This window comes from Paramisgurnus dabryanus, chromosome 2 (assembly GCF_030506205.2).
Source record: "Paramisgurnus dabryanus chromosome 2, PD_genome_1.1, whole genome shotgun sequence".
In the NCBI taxonomy this organism is placed as follows: domain Eukaryota; kingdom Metazoa; phylum Chordata; class Actinopteri; order Cypriniformes; family Cobitidae; genus Paramisgurnus; species Paramisgurnus dabryanus.
Genome location: NC_133338.1, coordinates 26206804 through 26228941, shown reverse-complemented (window position 1 = coordinate 26228941; position 22138 = coordinate 26206804). Strand labels below are relative to the sequence as shown.

At 37.7% G+C, this 22138-nt stretch overlaps 2 protein-coding genes across 14 annotated transcripts in view; one reads left to right on the top strand and one right to left on the bottom strand.

Moving 5' to 3' along the window:
- The window catches only part of nucb2a (nucleobindin 2a), a 572456-nt gene that overhangs the window by 477800 nt on the left and 72518 nt on the right, over window positions 1-22138 (top strand). The gene's annotated exons all lie outside the window — the stretch shown is intronic.
- Window positions 1-22138, bottom strand: part of plekha7b (pleckstrin homology domain containing, family A member 7b) — a 149912-nt gene that overhangs the window by 72988 nt on the left and 54786 nt on the right. For 12 of the 13 annotated variants that reach the window (XM_065248865.2, XM_065248866.2, XM_065248876.2 and 9 more), the window contains one exon: window positions 8081-8164. In XM_065248865.2, coding sequence (XP_065104937.1) covers window positions 8081-8164 — 84 coding nt within the window. Of the gene's footprint in view, window positions 1-8080; window positions 8165-15334; window positions 15581-22138 lie in introns of those variants that run through there. The other variant, XM_065248873.2, reaches the window with a different exon arrangement.

Sequence of the window (22138 nt, the reverse complement as noted above, 5' to 3'; positions counted from 1 at the left end):
AAGTTGTTTTTACTTCATGCATGCTTTTTTACAGGGTATTTATTGTAATAAGTGGGATAATGTACAGTCAACAGGCCATTAACATAAAATAAATCACTTAGTGAAACAAGACCTCTTCGCTCCCAGCTAGGGTCCACCAAGGTTAATTCTCCGAAAGCAACCAGTTGACTGTACTTTTTCCCTTACAAATGTTAAGTCATATCATGTATATCATATTGCTTTCTATGGCATTTCTATTTTTAAAATACAGATGTAAGCAGTTATGTCTGTCTGTCGTTTCTAGCTGTACTGAATATCTAAATATTAGTGCTGGGCAAAGATTAATCGCAATTAATTGCATATATTTATTTATATTTAAGTTTTTATATAAATAAATATAAATATAACAATTCTGAAATGTATACATGTATGTGTTTAAATTTAAGGGAGAGGAGGGGCGAAAGTACCATTTTTCAGAAAATTTTTTTTTAAAAGATAATATTATTTATATATTATAAATTTATATATTTCTCACAAGTGTAGTCTTAAACGACTGCGGACGAATTTCACTTTAAACTTAAATAGTGAATTGTTACTTTCAACTCCACCTGCAGGGACGAAAATAACACACAGGTGGGTCAAAAGTAACCCTTTTTTTGTGTTACACTTGTTTTTAGTAAATATACATGACTATGACGTCGTTAATATGTAACTGCAAACATATTTTGTAATTTGTCTCTGTAAAAAATAATAAAATTAAATTTTCTTTTAAAATTTCAGTTTTATCAAATGTTTCAAAAGCAACCAACATTACAAACTTAAATTGTTGAGAATAAAAATTAGTTCAGTTTGAACACTATGAAAATGAAATTAAATCAAATTAGAATAATATCAATTTTCAACATATACACCAGCGGGACAAAATGAACCAGTGTTGTAAATAACGCGATATTTGTCAACTTTGTCTTTAGATGCTGTTATAGTTTGGGATACAAATGTTATCAGGGCTCTGAGAAAATCGCTTTGTTACTTTCTTTCCGCGTTACTTTTGCCCCGGTTCTCCGCTACATAAAAATTACACACAGTACACACACATTTATTATGCAACAAAACACCTTTTTTTTGTATGTGATTAATCGCTATTAATATTTGCCCAGCACTTCTAAATATCTATACCCTATGTACTGTACAATCATAAAATATTATGATTTATGAATAAATATGTATGTGTAATGTGTAAAACATGTTTCATTATTTATCCTTAAAGGAACAGTATGTAGGATTGTGGCCAAAACTGGTATTGCAATCAAAAACTTGTGGCTAAAACCGGTACTGCAATCACACAACTGGTGGCCAATACACAACATGACAACATAAACATCAGTTGAGGGCCGCAACTCCACTTTTTAAATGACAATACCCTGGCCAGACCACTGTTGTCAGTGATATAAGTATTTGAAATAAAAATGATTTCTTAATGTCTAGTGACATATCAGGGCCATTTTATGACTAATTGATATACATTTCTTACATAGTGTTCCTTTAATATAAAATATTTTTTTTTCTATAAAATTATTATTATACATTATTAATATCTGATAATTATATTATTAAACATTTACATACAATTATTGTATTTAGTTAATTTACGATGCAACTAAATAAGGTCATAAGTTATATTTACAGTCTTATTATTAAAAGTAATTATAGTGTTGCAAACAAATGCCATGTGTGAGTTATATATCCAGCAGAATGAATAAGTTAAACAGAAAGGCAGTGAGTTTTTAAGGTAGACATTGCTATTCCACAGTGTTATTTAGACAAATGTCCTCTCCCTGTTCATTGTGCTCAGATTAGTCATTCAGATCAATAGTACTGCACTACCAGGGGATCACAACACTTGTATCACTGCACACACTTCCGCCAACATCGCTGCCAATGGGATCACAGCACATTTTTAACTCCTCCCTCTTGAGGGGTGGGAGTATGCAGCAGTTTTGGAGACAGTGAGATGAACAAGAATGCCTGTTTCACCCACACATATTTGGGTGTGTCGGTGTCAACAGGCTATGTTGATTCACTCTGAAAATATGGATCTGGATACTGCTAACTGGAAATCCACACCATAGCTGTCATGACCACCTGCAGCAATGGTCTTTAAAGGATGAATGACACTGATATTCCTTTGCTGACTTTATGACATTCCCCAAAAGCTCTTCCACGGATCAGCACTTATTACATCTGTTAGGGTGAGGTTGGTTTTCCACTGCTACTAGATTAGGAAATAGCATGGCTGATGGAGACAGGGCCTGCAAATGAGGCCGTAGTCGTGCTTAAAATAGCACGTTTGAGCATTCCAGTTATGTCCTGTAACAACCTAATCTCTCTTCTACAAACCACAGGCATTACGGGTCATTAAAAGTCTCGCCGCATTATCAACACAGCTGCAAGTGACAAACTTCCCCTTCTGTTAGCGACTCTAAGACTCAGTCCTTTACGCATCTGGCCTTCATGATCATTTTCACTTAAAGAGGTCAGTAAGTCAGTACGCTAATAACTAGATCCCCGCAATGACTTCTCCGGCTTCTCCCAAAGGCGGTTAATATGAGCCTGAACTTGGCACAGAGCCTCCACACAGCGTGCCCCTAATGAGAAATATCAATCAACCCCGTCAGCGACATTTACTCGCCTGTCATCTCTATGAGAAATGGTTTTGACGGCCATGCGCAAATTTCCTATGGAAGTTCGACATTCTAAATCCATGAGCTCATCTTTACTGTATGTGGAAAACACCTGCCTTGTTTCCAAACCATTCCAATTAGCTTCCACTATCCTAAGGTAAGCTGACTATGTAGGCATTTAGCAGCAAGGAAGCACATTAGGTTTTGGAAGAGAGCTTTTGGTTGGTAACAGAGATATGGTGGGACGCGAGTCGCGACTAAACTTTGCATTGTTTTTTATCTAGGTTTGCATCAGCAGGCAGTAGAATATTGATAACATTCCTGTAGTTTAAGTGGTAGAGCATTAGCAGTGCAAACGTTCGCGAGTTTGATCCCAGTGAACACACATGCTGATAAAATGTATAGCCTGAATGCACTGCAAGTCACTTTAGATAAAAGCATCTGCCAAATGCATTAACAGAAATGTAAACATAATAATAAACAAAGTAAACAGTCAGCCTGTTCTTTCCTCTTACATTAGTGGGGAACAGAGCAAGATGTGTCTCAGCAGGGATGTAAATGTGAGATCTCTTAACCCTCAGCACTGAGGATGTAGAAATCCCAGTGAGAGGATTTCATTTGCAAGTCTTTAAGCATAATTTTTAAATACCATCAGAACTAGAAATATTCTAGCACTATTTAAAAAAAATTTAAAGTGCTTACTGGGCTGTAACTGGGTGGACGTAACTTACTATAGTAATGCACATGCTTTGCATTCAAAATATGACACAGATTAGAATAAATCTGAACTTCATTCAACTTTAATACTAAGGCTTCGAATCTAAAATACTATATAACCTTCATAAGAAAATGTAGTAACGGTAATAGCCATTATTATCACTTATCATTATAACTTAACATTTCCAGCTAACCTACAGACTCCAGCCCAGACATATGACAGCAAAGGCTTATGGATCATTGCTATACTTTACATGCCATTACCCAGGGGCGTCGCTAGACCCCTTTTACTGGGGCACGTGCCCCAGTGTAAATCTTTTGTGCCCCGGTGTAAATCTCAAGTTTAAATTTTAGCAGTTAAGTAGTGTACAATCGCGGAAAAAACTGATCTTTATGCAAAGTAGTTACCCAATTTAGGCTTGTAAAAGCGACGAAGCAGTCGCATTGACGCGTGCACGCACGTATCCATGGCCGCGCGCGTTTGTGTTCACCGCGCACAACCGCATTCAAAAGAACGCGTGCACGCACGTATCCATGGCCGCGCGCGTTTGCGTTCACCGCGCACAACCGCATTCAAAGGTGACGCAAAGCGAGTGCTTATGAAAGCATAACAAAACTAAAGTAAGTTTCTAAATAATAATGCTAATCTTATTTTGACTCGATCATAATTGGCTTCTGTAGATGTACATCAGAAATGTTTTGTGCAAAGCAGGGAAAGGGAAGAAGAAAGGAGAGATGATGAGTTTAAGGGCATCCTCACCCTGTCAGGTCTCAAACAGAGGAAAAATCTCAGGAAAACCTCTGTCAAGTCTATAGAATTGCATCCTTGCTGAGAAAATCAACAGATGTATGTGATATACTGTTCTGTATTTTGAGATATGAAATTAATATTTAGTTTACGAATATTTAACTCTAGGACACTAACTTACATAACAGTTAGCAGTAACTATGACTGAGATTATTTAGTATAGTTTTTTTTTTTAATATTCTTGTAAAAATAAGTTAATAATCATTGCTATCATTGTATAATGTAGAAAATATTTCTCTGCTGTCATTATTTCCAAACATGTTATGCCATTTATGCCTCCAAACATGTTAATAATGTTAGGTATGATGAAGATTACACTTGTATATATGTATCTTTCGCAGTAACTGTTGCACTAGAATAGTGGGTTAAGCAAGGACATTGTATAGAAGCTTTCAAAAAAAAGTCAGCAAAAAATTGGGGGCCTGTGCCCCAGTAGAGCTTTATGTCTAGCAACGCCCCTGCCATTACCATCACATCTGTTAAAGCACAATTCAAAACTCAAAACGGCAAGTAAAAATGTATTTATCCAAGTAGATTTGATGATGTATAATATTATTTTTTATTAAAGCTACACTGTGTAGTTTGTACTCCCATCTAGCAGTGAAATTTAATATGACAACCAACTGAATATTACTTTCTAGCCCCCCCATTTGGAGCGCATTTTTACTTGTACGGTGGCTGTGTCATGCCAAGGTTAACATGGCTTCCAGTACAAAGCAAAAGCAATGAAAAATAATTAACAATAATGTGTGCTTTGCTGTGATCCGTCATAGCACACAGATTTATGTTAAACATGGAAAAAGTCTGATTTTCATGACATGTCCACTTTAAATCATATAAAAAAGCAATAAACGTAGCTTAAACACTACTTTATCATTGACGCAAGAAAAAATATCCCAGGGGCTGTTACACTTTGTTTTAAGATGTGTTTTCGTCGATCGGGTCACAAGTGGATGAGGGAGATACATCACGTTTACACCTGGTATTTAAATCCCTCTCTTCGTCCATTTTAGACCGCTTCTCTTCAGATTACTGAGGGGATGGTCTGTGGACGAGTCCCTTTCCTGTCATTTAATCATGAGCGGGAGTAATGACGGGTTTAAATGGACGCGAACTAATATTATGTCAGAGTCCAATGCTTGTGTTTTAAGTAAACATGTTACACAATGTTTTGTCCATGTATATGTAGGAGCTTTCTCTGATATTGCTGAAATAAGATTGCGCAACTTTCACATGCTTGTAAAATGAAACTAAAGAAAGACGCGCAAATCTGCCTTAAAATCATATACCGCCTACACACGCAACCTCAGGAGGCTTCAGCTGGCGGCCAGTGTGAGTGTAGTCTGAAAGCGCAAAAGGCGGAGCTTGATTTTCAGGAATGTCCCTTGTCGGTGAATGTATTTCAAAGATGGAGGCACATCATGGATTCAGCCAGTCGAGCGACTCGCCCGTATGTATTCTAAATAGCAGATTCTTCACTTACGAGAATACTTTGATTAGTAGGTGGAAGTAATTACACATGAATGAGCACATACTTTTGAAAGAACACATGGGTTTTTGCTAAGAATTAACTCAAAAAACTACACAGTTGGATCTTTGTTACAGAACATTTACTGAAGTCCCCTAAATTCTTCTCAATCATGGTTAACAACACATACTGAACAATCAATGAAAACAAGAAGTTCTGAACACCTACTGAAAACAAATAGTACTAAAGATTTACTGAATAGAAATAGTACTAAACACGCACTGAAAACAAAAAGAACTGAACACTCAATGGAAACAAGAAATACTAAACACTCGCTGAAACCAAGAAGTACTGAATATTCACTGAAAACCGATAATTCTAAACACTTACTGATAACAAAAGGTACTAAACACTCGAACACTCACTGAAAACAAGTACGAACACTCACTGAAAACAAGTACTGAACACTCGCTGAAACCAGAAGAACTGATCACTTAATGAAAAAACAAAAGTACTGATCACTTAATAAAACAATTTAACACTCATTGAAAAACCAGAAGTACTGAACACTAACTGAATACAAAAAGTACTGAATATTCACTGAAAATCGAAAGTTCTAAACACTTACTTATAACAAAAAGTACTAAACACTCATTGAAATCAGAAGATCTGCACTTAATGAAAAACCAAAAGTACTGATTACTCACTGAAACCAAAAGTTCTGACCACTTACTGAAAACTGGAAGTACTGATCACTCACTAAAAACAAAAGTACTGATAAATCACTGAAACCAAAACTACTGACCTCTTACTGAAAACCAGAAGTACTGATCACTCACTAAAAAACAAAAGTACTGACCACTTACTGAAAACCGGAAGTACTGATCACTCACTGAAAAACAAAAGTACTGATCACTCACTGAAAAACAAAAGTACTGATCACTCACTGAAACCAAAAGTACTGACCACTTAGTGAAAACTGGAAGTACTGATCACTCACTAAAAAAACAAAAGTACTGATCACTCACCGAAGCAAAAGTACTGATCACTCACTGAAACCAAAAGTACTGACCACTCACTGAAACCAAAAGTACTGACCACTCACTGAAAAACAAAAGTACTGACCACTTAGTGAAAACTGGAAGTACTGATCACTCACTAAAAAAACAAAAGTACTGATCACTCACCGAAAACAAAAGTACTGATCACTCACTGAAACCAAAAAGTACTGATCACTCACCGAAAACAAAAGTACTGACCACTTACTGAAATCCGGAAGTACTGATCAATTACTAAAAAACAAAAGTACTGATCAATCACTAAAACCAAAACTACTGACCACTCACTGAAAACCGGAAGTACTGATCACTCACTAAAAAACAAAAGTACTGACCACTTACTGAAAACCGGAAGTACTGATCACTCACTAAAAACAAAAGTACTGATCACTCACTGAAACCGAAAGTACTGACCACTCACTGAAAACCGGAAGTACTGATCACTCACTAAAAAACTAAAGTACTGACCACTTACTGAAATCCGGAAGTACTGATCAATTCCTAAAAAACAAAAGTACTGATCACTCACTGAAACCAAAAGTACTGACCACTCACTGAAAACCGGAAGTACTGATCACTCACTAAAAAACAAAAGTACTGATCACTCACCGAAAACAAAAGTACTGATCACTCACTGAAACCAAAACTAATGACCACTCACTGAAAACCGGAAGTACTGATCACTCACTAAAAAACAAAAGTACTGACCACTTACTGAAATCCGGAAGTACTGATCAATTCCTAAAAAACAAAAGTACTGATCACTCACTGAAACCAAAAGTACTGACCACTCACTGAAAACCGGAAGTACTGATCACTCACTAAAAAACAAAAGTACTGATCACTCACCGAAAACAAAAGTACTGATCACTCACTGAAACCAAAAAGTACTGATCACTCACCGAAAACAAAAGTACTGACCACTTACTGAAATCCGGAAGTACTGATCAATTACTAAAAAACAAAAGTACTGATCACTCACTGAAACCAAAAGTACTGACCACTACTGATCACTCACCGAAAACAAAAGTACTGATCACTCACTAAACCAAGAGTACTGACCACTCACTGAAAACCGGAAGTACTGATCACTCATTAATAACAAAGGTACTGGCCACTTACTGAAAACTGGAAGTACTGATCACTCACTAAAAAACAAAAGTCCTGACCATTCACCGAAAACCAGAAGTACTGATCACTCACTGAAAACAAAAGTACTGATCACTCACTAAAAAACGCTTGAACACTTACTGAAAACAAGAAGTACTGAAACCTGAAGGACTAAACACTCACTAAAAAGAAGGACTAAACACTGACTGAAAAGAAGGACTGAATACTCATTGAAAAACAGAAAGTACTGAACACTTACTGGTCCTGTAAAATGAAGTCTGTGTTTTCTGAAGAGATCTGTCCCGTCACAGGATGTCTGAATGTCGTTGTTCTCTGGTTGTGGCTGTGTACATAAAGAATAAGAAAGAGGAGAGAGAAGAGAAAAATGGGAAAAAAACAAAAAGAGTAATCAATTATTAATCATGTTTAGTTTCAGCCTCTCTGTGAATACCATAGCTATAAGTCATAAGATTCTACAGGAACACACAAAGTTTGATGATGTTTCCAGAGAACTGCAGAATGTGTGACACCACTAATGCCTGGGCAGGCCCTGCAGAAGCTTTATTGATTTCAATTACAGGGTCATTCACTGTTTTAACTAGGGCATTAAAACATCTTGCTGTCATCAGCAGTATTAACTAAGGAATAGGGGAGGGCTTCAAAGAGTGAGGAGACTTGCGAAATAACACACATAATATTCTTGCTGTCATCAGCTCGGTTATTCATTTTGTCTTGTTGCGGTGTGATTGGCTGAAAATGAGTGTGCTGAGTGAAAGACTGAGGAGGCACAGCGGTGACATAATGTGGTGAAAATGCTTAACCCGCAGATCACTTATCATCGTATTCATTATGTTTAAAAACTGCTTGAGGTCCAATCATTTCAATGACTCTTTGTAAACTCAAGGTTTATTTTCGAGGCTAACAGAACTGCCTGCCACATCTGGCTAAGTGGAGGTGTCCTTTACGCAAGAGAGCAGCAAGAGGTCTGAACAGATGTTACTCCTTTACTGCCTGTAAGCCTTGATCGTCTTTCCTTCTGTATGCATGAGTAAGAACTAATGTCCGAACAGCTTGTAGTGTGAAAAAAGTCGTGCTTGGTTACACACAAGTTCAAACATATCTTCATTGAATTCCACTTATAAAGTTAACTCTTTCCCTGACAGCATTTTTTTTGAAGTTGCCAGCCAGCACCAGCAATTTTTTATGATTTTCACAAAGTTGAATGCCTTCCAGAAAAAATCAAATAAAAGAAAACCCCCTCTGTCTTTAAACAAAAACACCCGCATCATCCTATCTTCATTTGTTCTCTTTTTATCACCTCTCAAATATGGGTAGGTTTCTTCAAAAATACCAAAACTTTAAATAAATATCAGATTCAGAGCAATAATTCAAACATACACAAAGTTTTTCTGTTTTTGGATCAGTGGATGCTTCAGTGTTTTATAATTTGTGTAAGAGTGCCACATAGTGGATAATAGCGGAAATATGGATTGCCGTAAAAACTCGTCGTTGGCAGGGAAGCGTTTTTTTCTTAATTGATGAGATAACTCGTCAATGGTAGGGAAAGAGTTAATCAAGGATTTCTGCACCAAAAACACGTGAAGCATTCAGATGCAAAACCCTGCGGCCTATAAGAATTGACATTTCTTTGGACCAGAGAGGGCCTCTACTTCCAAGCAACTGTAAACTTCTGTCACCACCGCCTCTTCCCTTATTCACTTGGACAATGGAAGAAACACGAATGACGTTGTGCGCTTTTCCGCTCAGAGTTGACTTTTTTCAACTTCAGGCACTCAGAGCGCTCCTGTAAAAACGTGCGGCGCGGAAGGCTCTTATGTTTAGGTTCAGTAGTTTTACTTTAATGACAAATAAAAAGGCTATTAGTATGCGACTAAAATGCCTTATTTTCACAAATGTTACTTTAGTCATTTCATTGATATTTTTAAAAAAACCCTTTCACTGCAAAACCCTCTAAGTGCATGCTTTTTTTCTAAAACAAACCCACTTCCATAGACAAGATATTGTCTTGACAAAAGATGCAACTAAACATTTGCAAATGATTAAAGTCAGAATGTGAAAATTAAGAAACTAAACCACAGATTAGGGTGCACTGTGACAGAGTCCTGCAACGGGTCGGGTACCCGCGGATACCCGCATAAACGTGTCAATTGTGACATTCCTAAAATTCATGGGTGGGGATGCGGGCCGATAATTAACTTAATTAATTAAATGAAAATATGTGCAATATTTGTATGTCTAAATTACTATTACACACGCAACATATGACATTTGACCCATCACGTCACCACCACTGCTTCTCGCAGCCTAGTTGGAGCGAGCGTTGCAGGCGTTGCATAAAGTTTTGCCGTTGATAGCCGGAAACTGGGAACATCTTCTCTTAGAAAGCATTTCGAGACTTGTATTAGTACAGCAGGGGTTGTGTAGGTAGGTTGTATTTTTTCTTGTTCTTTTTTTCATTAATAGGTCTATTTGTGTATAGTTAAAGGAATAGTCTACTCATTTTCAATATTAAAATATGTTATTACCTTAACTAAGAACTGTTGAATCATCCCTCTATCATCTGTGTGTGTGCACGTAAGCGCTGGAGCGCGCTGCGACGCTACGATAGCATTTAGCTTAGCCCCATTCATTCAATGGTACCATTTAGAGATAAAGTTAGAAGTGACCAAACACATCAACGTTTTTCCTATTTAAGACGAGTAGTTATACGAGCAAGTTTGGTGGTACAAAATAAAACATAGCGCTTTTCTAAGCGGATTTAAAACAGTAACTATATTTTATGGCGTAATAGCACTTTTGGGAGTACTTCGACTTGGCGCAGTAACACCCTCCCTCTCCCATTATGAGAGTGAGAAGGGGAGCGGACTTTTCAGGCCAGTCGAAGTACTCCCAAAAGTGCTATTACGCCATAAAATATAGTTCCTCTTTTAAATCCGCTTAGAAAAGCGCTACGTTTTATTTTGTACCACCAAACTTGCTCGTATAACTACTCGTCTTAAATAGGAAAAACGTTGATGTGTTTGGTCACTTCTAACTTTATCTCTAAATGGCAGCATTGAATGAATGGGGCTAAGCTAAATGCTATCGCAGCGTCGCAGCGCGCTCCAGCGCTTACGTGCACACACACAGATGATAGAGGGATGATTCAACAGTTCTTAGTTAAGGTAATAACATATTTTAATATTGAAAATGAGTAGACTATTCCTTTAAGTTATTAGGTTCCATAGCCTATTTAGGTGCCGATGGTAGGCTACTTGAAAGGTGCAAAACAAAGCGCACTTTAGCCTGTTTTATTAGCACATTCATGATGCTGTCGTGATGTTGAGAGAGGTAACGTTACGAGATAAAAAATAAAGCACTTTAATTGGACTTATTTTAGCATGTGTTATTTATGCGTGTGCGGGTAATGGGCTAAATATTAACAGGTCTGGGTGGGTGCGGAATTAATTTTTATATTATCACGGGTGACGGGTCGGATATGGTGCTGAACTTTGCGGACACGGGTGGGAGCGGGTCTTCAAAAATGGACCGGTGCAGGTCCAAGTACTCACAAGGGACCTGGTTTAAATCTGATCCCCTGATGTTTGGCAACCCTTCATGTTTTCTGATTGAGTCCCACCCTGAACTGTTGTTGATGGTGCATTCACCATGATAAAAAAACTCAGGCATGCTCTCTTCACAGTACACTGTCAAATTTAACAGGGTGTGGAAAGCAATTATCTGCTTCTGCCTCTGAGAAACGTGTCATCAAACATCCCAAGTGACACAACATTGTCAAGTTCATTCTTTTGTGAACAATCATACCATACTCCAGAGTCTAAGGTACAGACATCCCCAAATATTGTTTTCCTGAATAAAAAAACATTTGTCTTCATTAAACACTCTAACAGCCCTTTATCTCTAATGGAGTATCCAGTGCATCAGCAAACTCCATAAAAGCTTTTCAGTGGCTGTAAAATGACAAAACGCTTGACATAAAAGCCTGTACAAATGCTTTACTACAACAATCGTTTTTATTTTATCTGTCTTTACAGGATGAGTCAGGTTCTGAATAAACATGATGCCAATCATACAAACTCGTATGTAAAATGAATGATCAATAACTAAAAATGATACTTCTACAGAAAGTCTGGCAGAAAGCAATTATTACTTAACTTTTATCTATCGCAAAATATGGCCAGTTGTGCAAGAGATATGACTGACACCTCAAATAGATACCATTAAGGTTTAAGTTTTGACTTTAACCAACAAGGACCCACCTAGCAACCACCCAGCCCCTAGCAATGTGAAACTGACTTTTGCACAGTGTGCACCACTAAAAAATTTTCTTAGATAATGAATATTGTTTGCATATAATGTCAACCAAATCACTGGAACCAGCAGAAGAGCTTTTGGAAAGCTTTGTCTTTTGTTTTCCAGTGAGCAGGACTCGTTCATCACTGCAAAGCTCCCGTCCCTTCTTAAGCAGAAGACTACAAATAATCTTCCACATCAGGAGGGGGCGGCCTGCCGATCTACTTTCAGACCCCATTCATTTACATTTTGCCATTTATAAGAAAATCTGTTCTGACTTCATGGCTGTAGGGAAGCTTTAAAATACAATCAGTTTAAAAAACTGAAAAAAGCATCAAAAGTAGGAACACTGTGACTCCTAATAAAACTTCAAATTCAGTCTCATTTAACAATATGTGTGTTAAAAGTACAGCCTGTTCCAAAACAGGCACATTTCCTGACTATTTTCCAATAGCATCATGCACTTTGTTAGCCTTCACTGGCCTTATACATTAGTTGTGGTATTTTTCACTGTTAATTAGGAATCTGCGATCTTTGCCTCTTTTGTTTCTATCACATTATTTCCGAACTACTTGCCCCGGAATTCTCTGCATTAGCATTAGTGGATAAACAGAGAGACGAACAGTGGCATTGTTTGTTTTTTGCCATGAGGTGGATCCGAGTACCTACTATATTATTATAAATGATTATTCACGGTTCTGTTAGAGGGCTGCTATGTCCTAACTTGTAGTGACAAGGAAATGTAGATGATTAATTCACATTTTAGCAGCGGTACACAGACAGAACCGAGCATTAAAGTTGTAAGATCAAAGACAGAGCAGATCTAAAGAGGCAAATGATTATGACATGAGACCATCCTGGGTCATGTGAGACATTATGTGGGTCATTCAATGTGAATTATCAAAGCCTTGTGAAATCTATGCAGTAGTTTTTCCTTAACACAAAACCTAACTTTTAAAAAGGTATTGACATTATTCATTAAAGTAAAGTTATATGTAACACAAACATCATCCAACATTACACAAGCCAGATGTATGCTGTGGGTTCAAACTCAAGGAACACATACAGTATACTGATGAAGTGAATCCACTGCAACTTGCTTTGGATCAAGATGTCTGTCAGATGCATAAATGTAAATGAGAATTGGCATCTAGTGCAATAAGATGTGTTGCAGGTTACTGCAGTCTGGTCTGTTTCATCTCAAAAAGAAAAAATTGTGCTAAATAGCACTAAAAGTGGTTAACTAGATCTTAATCATAGGGGAACCACTTTTAGTGCTAAAAACCACCTATGTAGCACCTGTGTAGAACAATATTGTGATAGGTTGAACCATAAGTGATGCTTGAGTCATCCTTTCGCACCACTTATGGTTCTACAGAGGTGCTATAAAGGTGCTCTGTAGCACTAAAATGGTTCCCCTATGATTACGAGCTTTTAGTACTATTTAGCACCATTTATAGTGTGTAATATTCAGTAGGTAAAAGTTAACACAGTGTTTGCCTCATTTGTGACCCTATCTGTAAAATCCAGGCTAAGATGAGCATCAAAGTTTCAACCACTGGTTTGGTTTCACTATGATTGTAATCTTTGACATGACCTTAGTCAATATTAAAGATATCAAGGTAATGTTTTCACGGAATATTTCTTGCATCATGTAAGATGATTTTATGTAGAAAAAAGCAAATCCCAAAAAATGACTTTAGTTGGGTTTACAGGTTCAACCCTGTATCACGAAATTATTTACATACAGTCACGTAAATTTGTGGTCTTTTCCGTGACACTGACACATTTTTCCGCCTTTTTGCGTGAACGTCACATATTTCTGTTTACGTTTCATTGTCACGTATTTGTTACTCAACTGTTTTGTCCTATTTTCAAACCATTGATGCTTCGGTTTAGGGTTAGATTTGGTGTTTGTATTAGGATGTCGTTTTAAGTATTGGTTTATACTTTTTTTTCATGATTTTTTTTTATATTTTATGATTTTTAAACCATTGTCGCCTGGCATTAGGGTTACGGTTGGGTTTTGGTAAGGATGTAATTGTATGTAAATCTAACCCTAAACAGAAGCAACAATGGTAAGAAAGTATGACAAAACAGTTGAGTAACAAATACGTGTCAATGACACGTAAACAGAAATATGTGACATGTTCACGCAAAAAGGCAGAACATGTGACTATAGGTACGTAATTTTGTGATACTGGGTTGGCAGGTTACTATGTCAGTTCTTATCTGTGTGGCATCTCACATGACACTGTTGTGAAAAATAGTTGCTTTTAGAGGAAAACTATAAACCACTCATTTTCTAGGTACTAAGCGTACTTGTGACACATCATTATACATTTACAGTTTAATGTTTTGGCATTTTTTATTGTTAATGCAAAAAAAACTACAAACAGCTTTGCCACCACTGCAGCACTGACAACAAGGGCCCTGTTATAGATGCAACTCAATAATCTTGGATGAGGTTTGAAGAAATATTTTATACTTTTTATATTTATTTTAATTTATTACAATAAGTATCAAATGATTATCGGTTTCTTACAAAGTGGAAAACAGTGTCAAGTTCAACACGTGGGCATGGCACCCGCCAGACATCACTATAAAGAATCTGTATTTTATTTCATTAATGTGTCCACGTTTTGTTCAGCTTCATGTGGACATAAAGAGCCCTTTAATTAGCAAACCAAGATAAGTATCACAAAGCATTACAGAGAAAACAAAACGCTCAATTAAGCAAATCTCACCCCACACCCAAGAGTAAAACTAACAATAGCAATAGCAAAAATAGCAGCACTTAGAATGCAGAATTCTCTTTGATCCACACAGCTATGAAAAAGTCAGCTTTTTATTTTTTCATTTTCACAGCTATCTATTTCTAGTTATTATGTTTTTTTATGAGATTTACCTTTGTTGTTGCAGATTTTCACCGTCCAAAGGTCAGCAAGTGGGCTTTACAAAATTTTACAGCAAACAACAGGTAGGTTCACGAGTAATTCCATATCAGATCCAAACTAAGACCTTTTTCGCATCAAGGTTCAAGGCACAGCGGTATCATGAACTTCTCAACTGCTTTAGCTATAAGCAGCCACTACCTACTTCATGGGAAACCAAATTTTATACAAAAAATTTGGTTTGGTTTAGGACTGTCCTCAGCTCTTGAGGTAATTTTGTCTGATGTTCTGCAGAGCTGTCTCACCTTTAAGAATGAAGTAGATTATCTATTTCCTCTCATTGTGAAAGTGAGGATTGTCCTTTGAACGGTGGCAGGATAGAAGAGGAGCTCTGATGGGAAAGTTGATATCCAGGCTGAAGTGATGAGAGTCGGCAACTAAATCTCTTCAGTATCCACAATTTCTCTTGGGAACCCTCTGCCAGAGGTTTGACTCGCCACAAATTGTCTAACAGACTATCAGAGATCAAACTCTGTCATGACCAGAGTAGAGCTCAGCTAGACAGCTTATCAGATCTACCCATTATTCACCAACTTTCCCTTTCTCTCTCTCTCTCTCTCTCTCTCTCTCTCTCTCTAACTCCCACCCTCTTTTGCCTCTTGCCAAATTACAGCCCATTAATGAGGACGTCAGTGTGCAGAAGCTGAAATTGGGAGGTTTGGTTTCAGTCCCAAAATAAATATTTCCCCATCCATGCATCATAACCCAGCACCAATGCCGTCAAATCATTTGCTTTCCCTAAAAAAGTTTTATTTTTATTGTATTGACAGGCTTTCCTGGTGAAGCCCACAGCTGGCAGTTTTTTGTTGTGAGAGTTTCCTGTGTAAAATGACTGACAATCGGAGGGAAAAACCCTTAGTTTGCTTGGGTAGACAAGCTTGACAGGGCCACAACAGAATGCGATTTTCACGTCTTTCTGCCTGCAAGAGTTTTACTATATTATGAGAGCACACAGAGGAATGTATCTGGCCTCTACTAACCAAAAGCCCGTCCTGAAACAAGGTAGACAGCACCTGAGTCAGATCCTCAGACAGTTTGTTTGTCACATTTCAAGCTACTGGCCAACCCATGTGCTGCAAACACCAGTAGGCTAGCACAAAAATGATAAAAACACCAGGTATGCAAACCAGGAAAGAAAGTGCTACACTGTTTGCACACCTCTTAAGCAAATATTGAACCTGATAGCCAAAAAATAAAGTTACTTCTGTGGAATCGAAGGCTTTAAAGGTGCCAAATAATGCATTGAGATATTATGTTAATTTGTTGGGGTTTATTAAATGCGTAAATTATCCAGAGCTGGTTTTACATGTCTATTTATGGTCTATTATTACCTTATTTGAAAGAGTGAAGAATAATAATGTTGAGCTCTGCTCTGATTGGCTGTTTCTCAGAGAGGCTCATTTCAGTAGCTCTGTGTGTATGCAAAAATACCTTATATGTTTGAGCCTAAATCAGACGTAGATCCATATTTTGAGAAATAATCAAATATTTGGAGATTGAAAATAGATGGCTTACAAGGTTTACATAAGAAGGAGGAAACAGCAGTGTTTGAGGTTCACAATATGTCATAACCATGTATAGAACTCTTATTATTCATCTATGCCTAGGGTAAATACAGTTTTACATTATACAGCACCTTTAAGGCTAAACTAATGTTTAGTATTGTGAAGGTTTAAAATGCACTTGGCATGTGAAACTACATCTCACTTGTAATAAATATAGGAAACAACAGGACCAAAGACCACATTACTACAACTAACACCATCATAGTATGCACAGTATTGTCCTAAAGATCTGTTTATTAATATAAGCCATAAAAAAACAATGTTGCAGATTTATGTATGAGCTATACCCTACACTGAGAGTAATTTTAATTCCTTTAATAAAAATGGGGTATGTGATACCTCTAGGTTATGATAATAGCAAATTATGTCAGGGTAATACAAAAGCACTACATTAAATAAAGCTGGAGCAGGGATGAGGTACAGTAAAGTATGAACTATGATATCCACACTGTCAGGCACCTCTACATCTTAGAAGCCATAACTTTACCAGCTAAATTATATTTTACACGTATAATTAATGCATGGCCTTATGTAAATTACTGTATACATCTCATACAAAAAAAAGAAATGATCAGATATGAAAAGATAAGATCATTTCTGGAAAAAAGGACAGTGGATAGTAATAGTGCCACTAATAGTGCCATGCTATTAGTCAGAAAATACATTTTCCAATAGTAATTTACAATTTTCATTAAAAGATTAATAAAGGTTTAAATGTATTCAAAAAGCCTATTTGAAGCATTCCAGAAAGGTCCTATTACTCACAATAGCACATTTTCTTAGGGCTATGAGAGTGTTTATCAAATATCTAAAATTAAAATTCCTTCTATCGCCACTACTAAAACAGTGTCCTGTAAAAATCATTTTATAAACATAATTTGTGTTCTGTTATTGCAGTGAAAACATTCTTAAAATAAAATGCATCAATTCCTTAAATGGTTTCTTTATACAATCTGAAAACAAATTGTTCTCAAATATATTGATTTTACTTTACAGATATTTTGCAAAAATAATATTAGCTGGAAATCAAGAAAAACTATAGATTTTTGAGGTGCATGAGTATTTGATTTTCAGAGATGAGTGTATATTTAGGCAAACCACCAACAAAGGTTGCTGTCATTGACCGATTTATTTTAGCCCATAATATGCTGCTGAGTGACATCATGATTCTGTCTCTTCATGTGTAACAAATGCCTTCATAAACTCTACTTCTACCTCCAGATTCCTTATTACAAAGTGTTTCAGTATAAAACACTTGGTACAGAAAGACCACACAAGCCCAAACAAGCCATTCACAGGAGGGAACGGTTGTCCTGAACCCTGGTATTGGGCAACACTAACAGAGCCCACCCTGTTCATTACACAGCACATTTCAAAAACAGCCTCTCAATACTAAAGAGTACCCCAGTAGAAAGTTAAACAGGGCTGAGAAGAAAAACAGACATTCAGAAACAACGTATGAATGAGCCAGGATGTTAGACACAAATACACTGGTTGGACCCACCTAGTTGCTCATAGTTTCAGCAGTAGCCAGTCCACTGAGCAGAACAACTGTGATATTCTTAAAGGGAAAGGTCACCTAAAAATTAAAATTCTGTCATAATTTCTCTACTACTCTCTCACTACTCTCATGGTGTTACCAACAGGTAACAGGTAAGATGTGCATTGTATTTGAAACTGTGCACTTGGTGAATTTTATCCACAGCGTCTTAGGGGTTGTGTACACCAAAACTTTTAAATGCGGCTAAAAATGCCTGGACAACGCCGAATGCCAGCTGTTTTTCAGCTGAGTGCCAGCTTTCTTCAGCTAAGCGCTTTGGTAGCTCTGATATGTCAGCTGTGAGACGGTTGGTTGCTGTGATACTTGTCCCGCCCCTCCTCCACTGTGATTGGATGGCCGCGTGAGAACTGACATTGACGAGCGGAGCTTTTCATCCAAAGTTGAAAATTTTTCAACTCTCGGTGCTCAAGCGCTGAACGCGGAAAAACCGCTGTGCGCCGGTTTTCAGCGCGGAAGAAAACTGCTAGCTGCTGGCTTATTTGAAAATCGCCGAGCTTCCATTGGAAACAATTGAAAACATGCGCTGGCCGCGGGCGTAAAAGCTTTGGTGTACACAACCCCTTAGGGTGTACTCACACTATCCAAACCAAACCGCGCTCAGGCGTGCTTGACCCCCAAATCCTGGTTCGTTTGACTAGTGTGATCGCTCTGCACCGTGCCTGGGCGCGACTGGTTAATCGCGCCCGGGCGCAGTTTGGTTAATCGTGCCCCGGCCGGGTTGCAGAGGTGGGCTGAGCGCGATTCAAAAGGTGCGAGACCACTCACCTTCATCTGCCTCCGTAAAAACCTTTTGATACGCGCAGCGGGGTTACGTAAATGTCCGAGCTGCACACGTGACAGAACAACTAAGCAATATGATGACATGTGAGAGGGCTGTCTGTAATCGCGCACCAAAAGACTCCCAATAAAAAACACACACTTATCATTACAGTGGGTTCCAGTGTTAAGAGAGCGTTTTACTTCCTGCTTTTTTTTTCAAAACAATCGCATCTTAATGACGAAAGTGTGCCATTCTCGGATCCATAAAAGTACAGTGTGAGTGCGTGCATCTGGGGGAGTAGGGAGGGGTGACAATTGCGCTGGGGCATGCTTTGGTTTGGATAATGTGAGTGCACCCTTAAGTCTCTCCATTATTATTTTCTCTCTCGAGAAACCACACACAAGCATTTTTTATTCTATGCGATCAAACCTGCCTGACTTCTAATATATGCTGGCGAATGATTTCAGTTTCAGCGTGGATAGTGACAAGCTATCCACAATAAATTTTCATCAGGAATGTTGATCTGCATTTAAACCCCCTGTGTCGCTTTTCCAATGACACACGTGTCCTCACTACGACGCACCTCTTACAGCATTGTTCCTGAATTTTGTTCACACAGGACGTGTTCTGTAAATGTTATGGCAATGTTACTTGGTCCCCTTTACGGGAGCGTTTCCATAATCAGTTAAGGGACATATCTGTGGATGCGGAGAATCAGCAAATCCAAAAATAGTCTTTAAAGTTTTATAGCAACTAACAAAATAAATGTTACGAAGCTAAACCCCTGGCCTTGAAAGTTTGCATCCTTATTTATGAGCCAGTGCTTAGTGTGGTCAGCTCTTTTAGCCTATCAAACGCCATGTCATTAGTTAGCAAAAAAGCCTTCGTTAAATAACTACTAATCAACACAACACAATGTACATCCCCTCTGTCCATATATCGAAATCTTCATGATGGCCTTAGGGAAAAGATGCTTATAGGAAAACGGGAGCGTCAGCGCTTCTATCACTTCACTGGCACAAAATTAGCCTGCTGATAAATATTTATAAAGACTATATCAGCCAATTTATCACATAAATGGCTGTTTTATAGGCACCCAGACAGTCACAATCAAATGAATTTCAAAGGCACCCAGAGGATCAATACAGGTTGCAGCGAAGAAAGATTTTGGAACAATAAAGAATGTGAAGATCAATGGCAGGTTCTGCAAAATAAAGCAAAACAATTAGCAAACGCACCCAAACCTTCTGTGCCAATAGCTCAGCTAGAAGACAAGGGTCTAAAAACACAAAAGTCATGCGTTTAATAAAATACTTTAGATGCTTTTAAGTTCCAGTACTGTATCTGCCAAACGTGTGAACTCTATTTGTGGATAACATCTGACCCCAACAGCAGCCTAGCAAAAGATCCCAGAGTTCATCACGACTTTGTTAGATTACCATACACTTTGAACTCACTCAGGCTCACATCAGTCGCACTCCCGAAAGGCTGATGCGGTTTAGCTGCCTGATCACGTCCTATAGCAGCAGGGTGACATTAGTTACAACATTCTGTATCTTTTATAGCATTCCTAGCACATGGTGAGAGAGGACGTAATGACAGGAGATATGCCTATTAGGCCGAGACAGAATGAGCTCTGGACATGAGCTGCTTTGATAAGAAATTTTGAGCGAAACCAAATGTCAAGAAGACAGAAGACAATGTCACACACAATAAATTTAGCATCAAACACACTTGAACCAACAGATGCCGAGTCCACATTTAGTGCTTCAACATCTGCAGCTAAGGATAACAGATGCATAATACATCATTGTTACCAAGCTAATGTTTGTAACCCTGCATTGTGACAAAGCTAAAAAAAATATTAAAACTAATATATTGCAAATAATATTTCAGTCACAAACAGACCAGGACAGCAGATGCATATGCATGTGATTTAGTGTTTGCTTGTTCCTATGAGACTGGATTTAATTATGGTTTATAACAATGCAACAAAATCTTATTGTCCTCCTGAACCCCCTTCACAGCTTGTAACCCATTTCATGATCCGCATACTAAACAATTAATGCCAGCACTAAAAGTTACTCAAACAGATCACATACGAGTGTCTGAAAAAAATTGACAAACTGGACTCTTGGTGCAGTGGGCTGCAAATCAAAGCTGCAGCTGCAGGTTCGAGTCTGGTCACAGTCAAAAAGAAAGGTGTCAGCGTAAGGACAAACTTCTCTTCTCATTCTTTAAACAGTGCAGCACCACTTAGAGACTTACAAATCATTTTGGACTTATACGATTGAATTCTCAATCGGGATTGTGAGCTTGGTGTGGAATTGTGTGATTGTGGTATTCAGTGAAGTAGTGTGGCTAACCAACAATGACAGAGCGATTGTGCTGCACATTTGTCGCAGTAATCAGGCGGCGTGTGGCAGCCTGAGGCTCATCCAAATGAGGCTGTCGTGGGAAGAAATTAAACACATTCATACTGTTTACAATGCTTCATTTTACATTTACAGGTGCTGCTTTAAAGAAAAGAAAATTATGTAATTCTATAAAAAATTGAAACCCCGAAGTGCATTTTCCTTTGAAAATAGGACTGTTCCTATATTAGGCTTTACGGCCCCCTGTTTCTTTTTCATTAGCTGGAGCACAATCAATTAGTGGGTTAGCTGAAGATCTTTTTTTCCATTTTAAAGTCATTTAATCAACAGTAATTAGATTAATTTAGTTATAAACATCTTACTGTGCCTTCTGCAATACGGCACAGATCAAAAATGAATAGACAATGTACTTGTTCGCCTCAAAACACATAAAAATAATATCCCATTTTAAGGAACTAGGTTGGATCTTCCAGTGGTGGACGAATTACACAAGTCGTGTACTTGAGTAAAAGTAAAGATACCCAGGGTAAAATATTACTCAGGTAAAAGTAGAAGTACTTGCTTAAAAATTTTACTTGAGTAAAAGTACAAAAGTATCTGCCTCAAAATGTACTTAAGTACAAAAGTACTGTGATTTATTATGGCCGTATCATTTTTGTCACAAAACTCAAATTATGTGAAATAACTCTTTTGGCTAACCAATCAATTAATAGAAGGACATTAATAAATCAGACACTGATGTCTATTAAAATTATCATAAGCCTAAAACCTTAAAAACAAAAAATTTC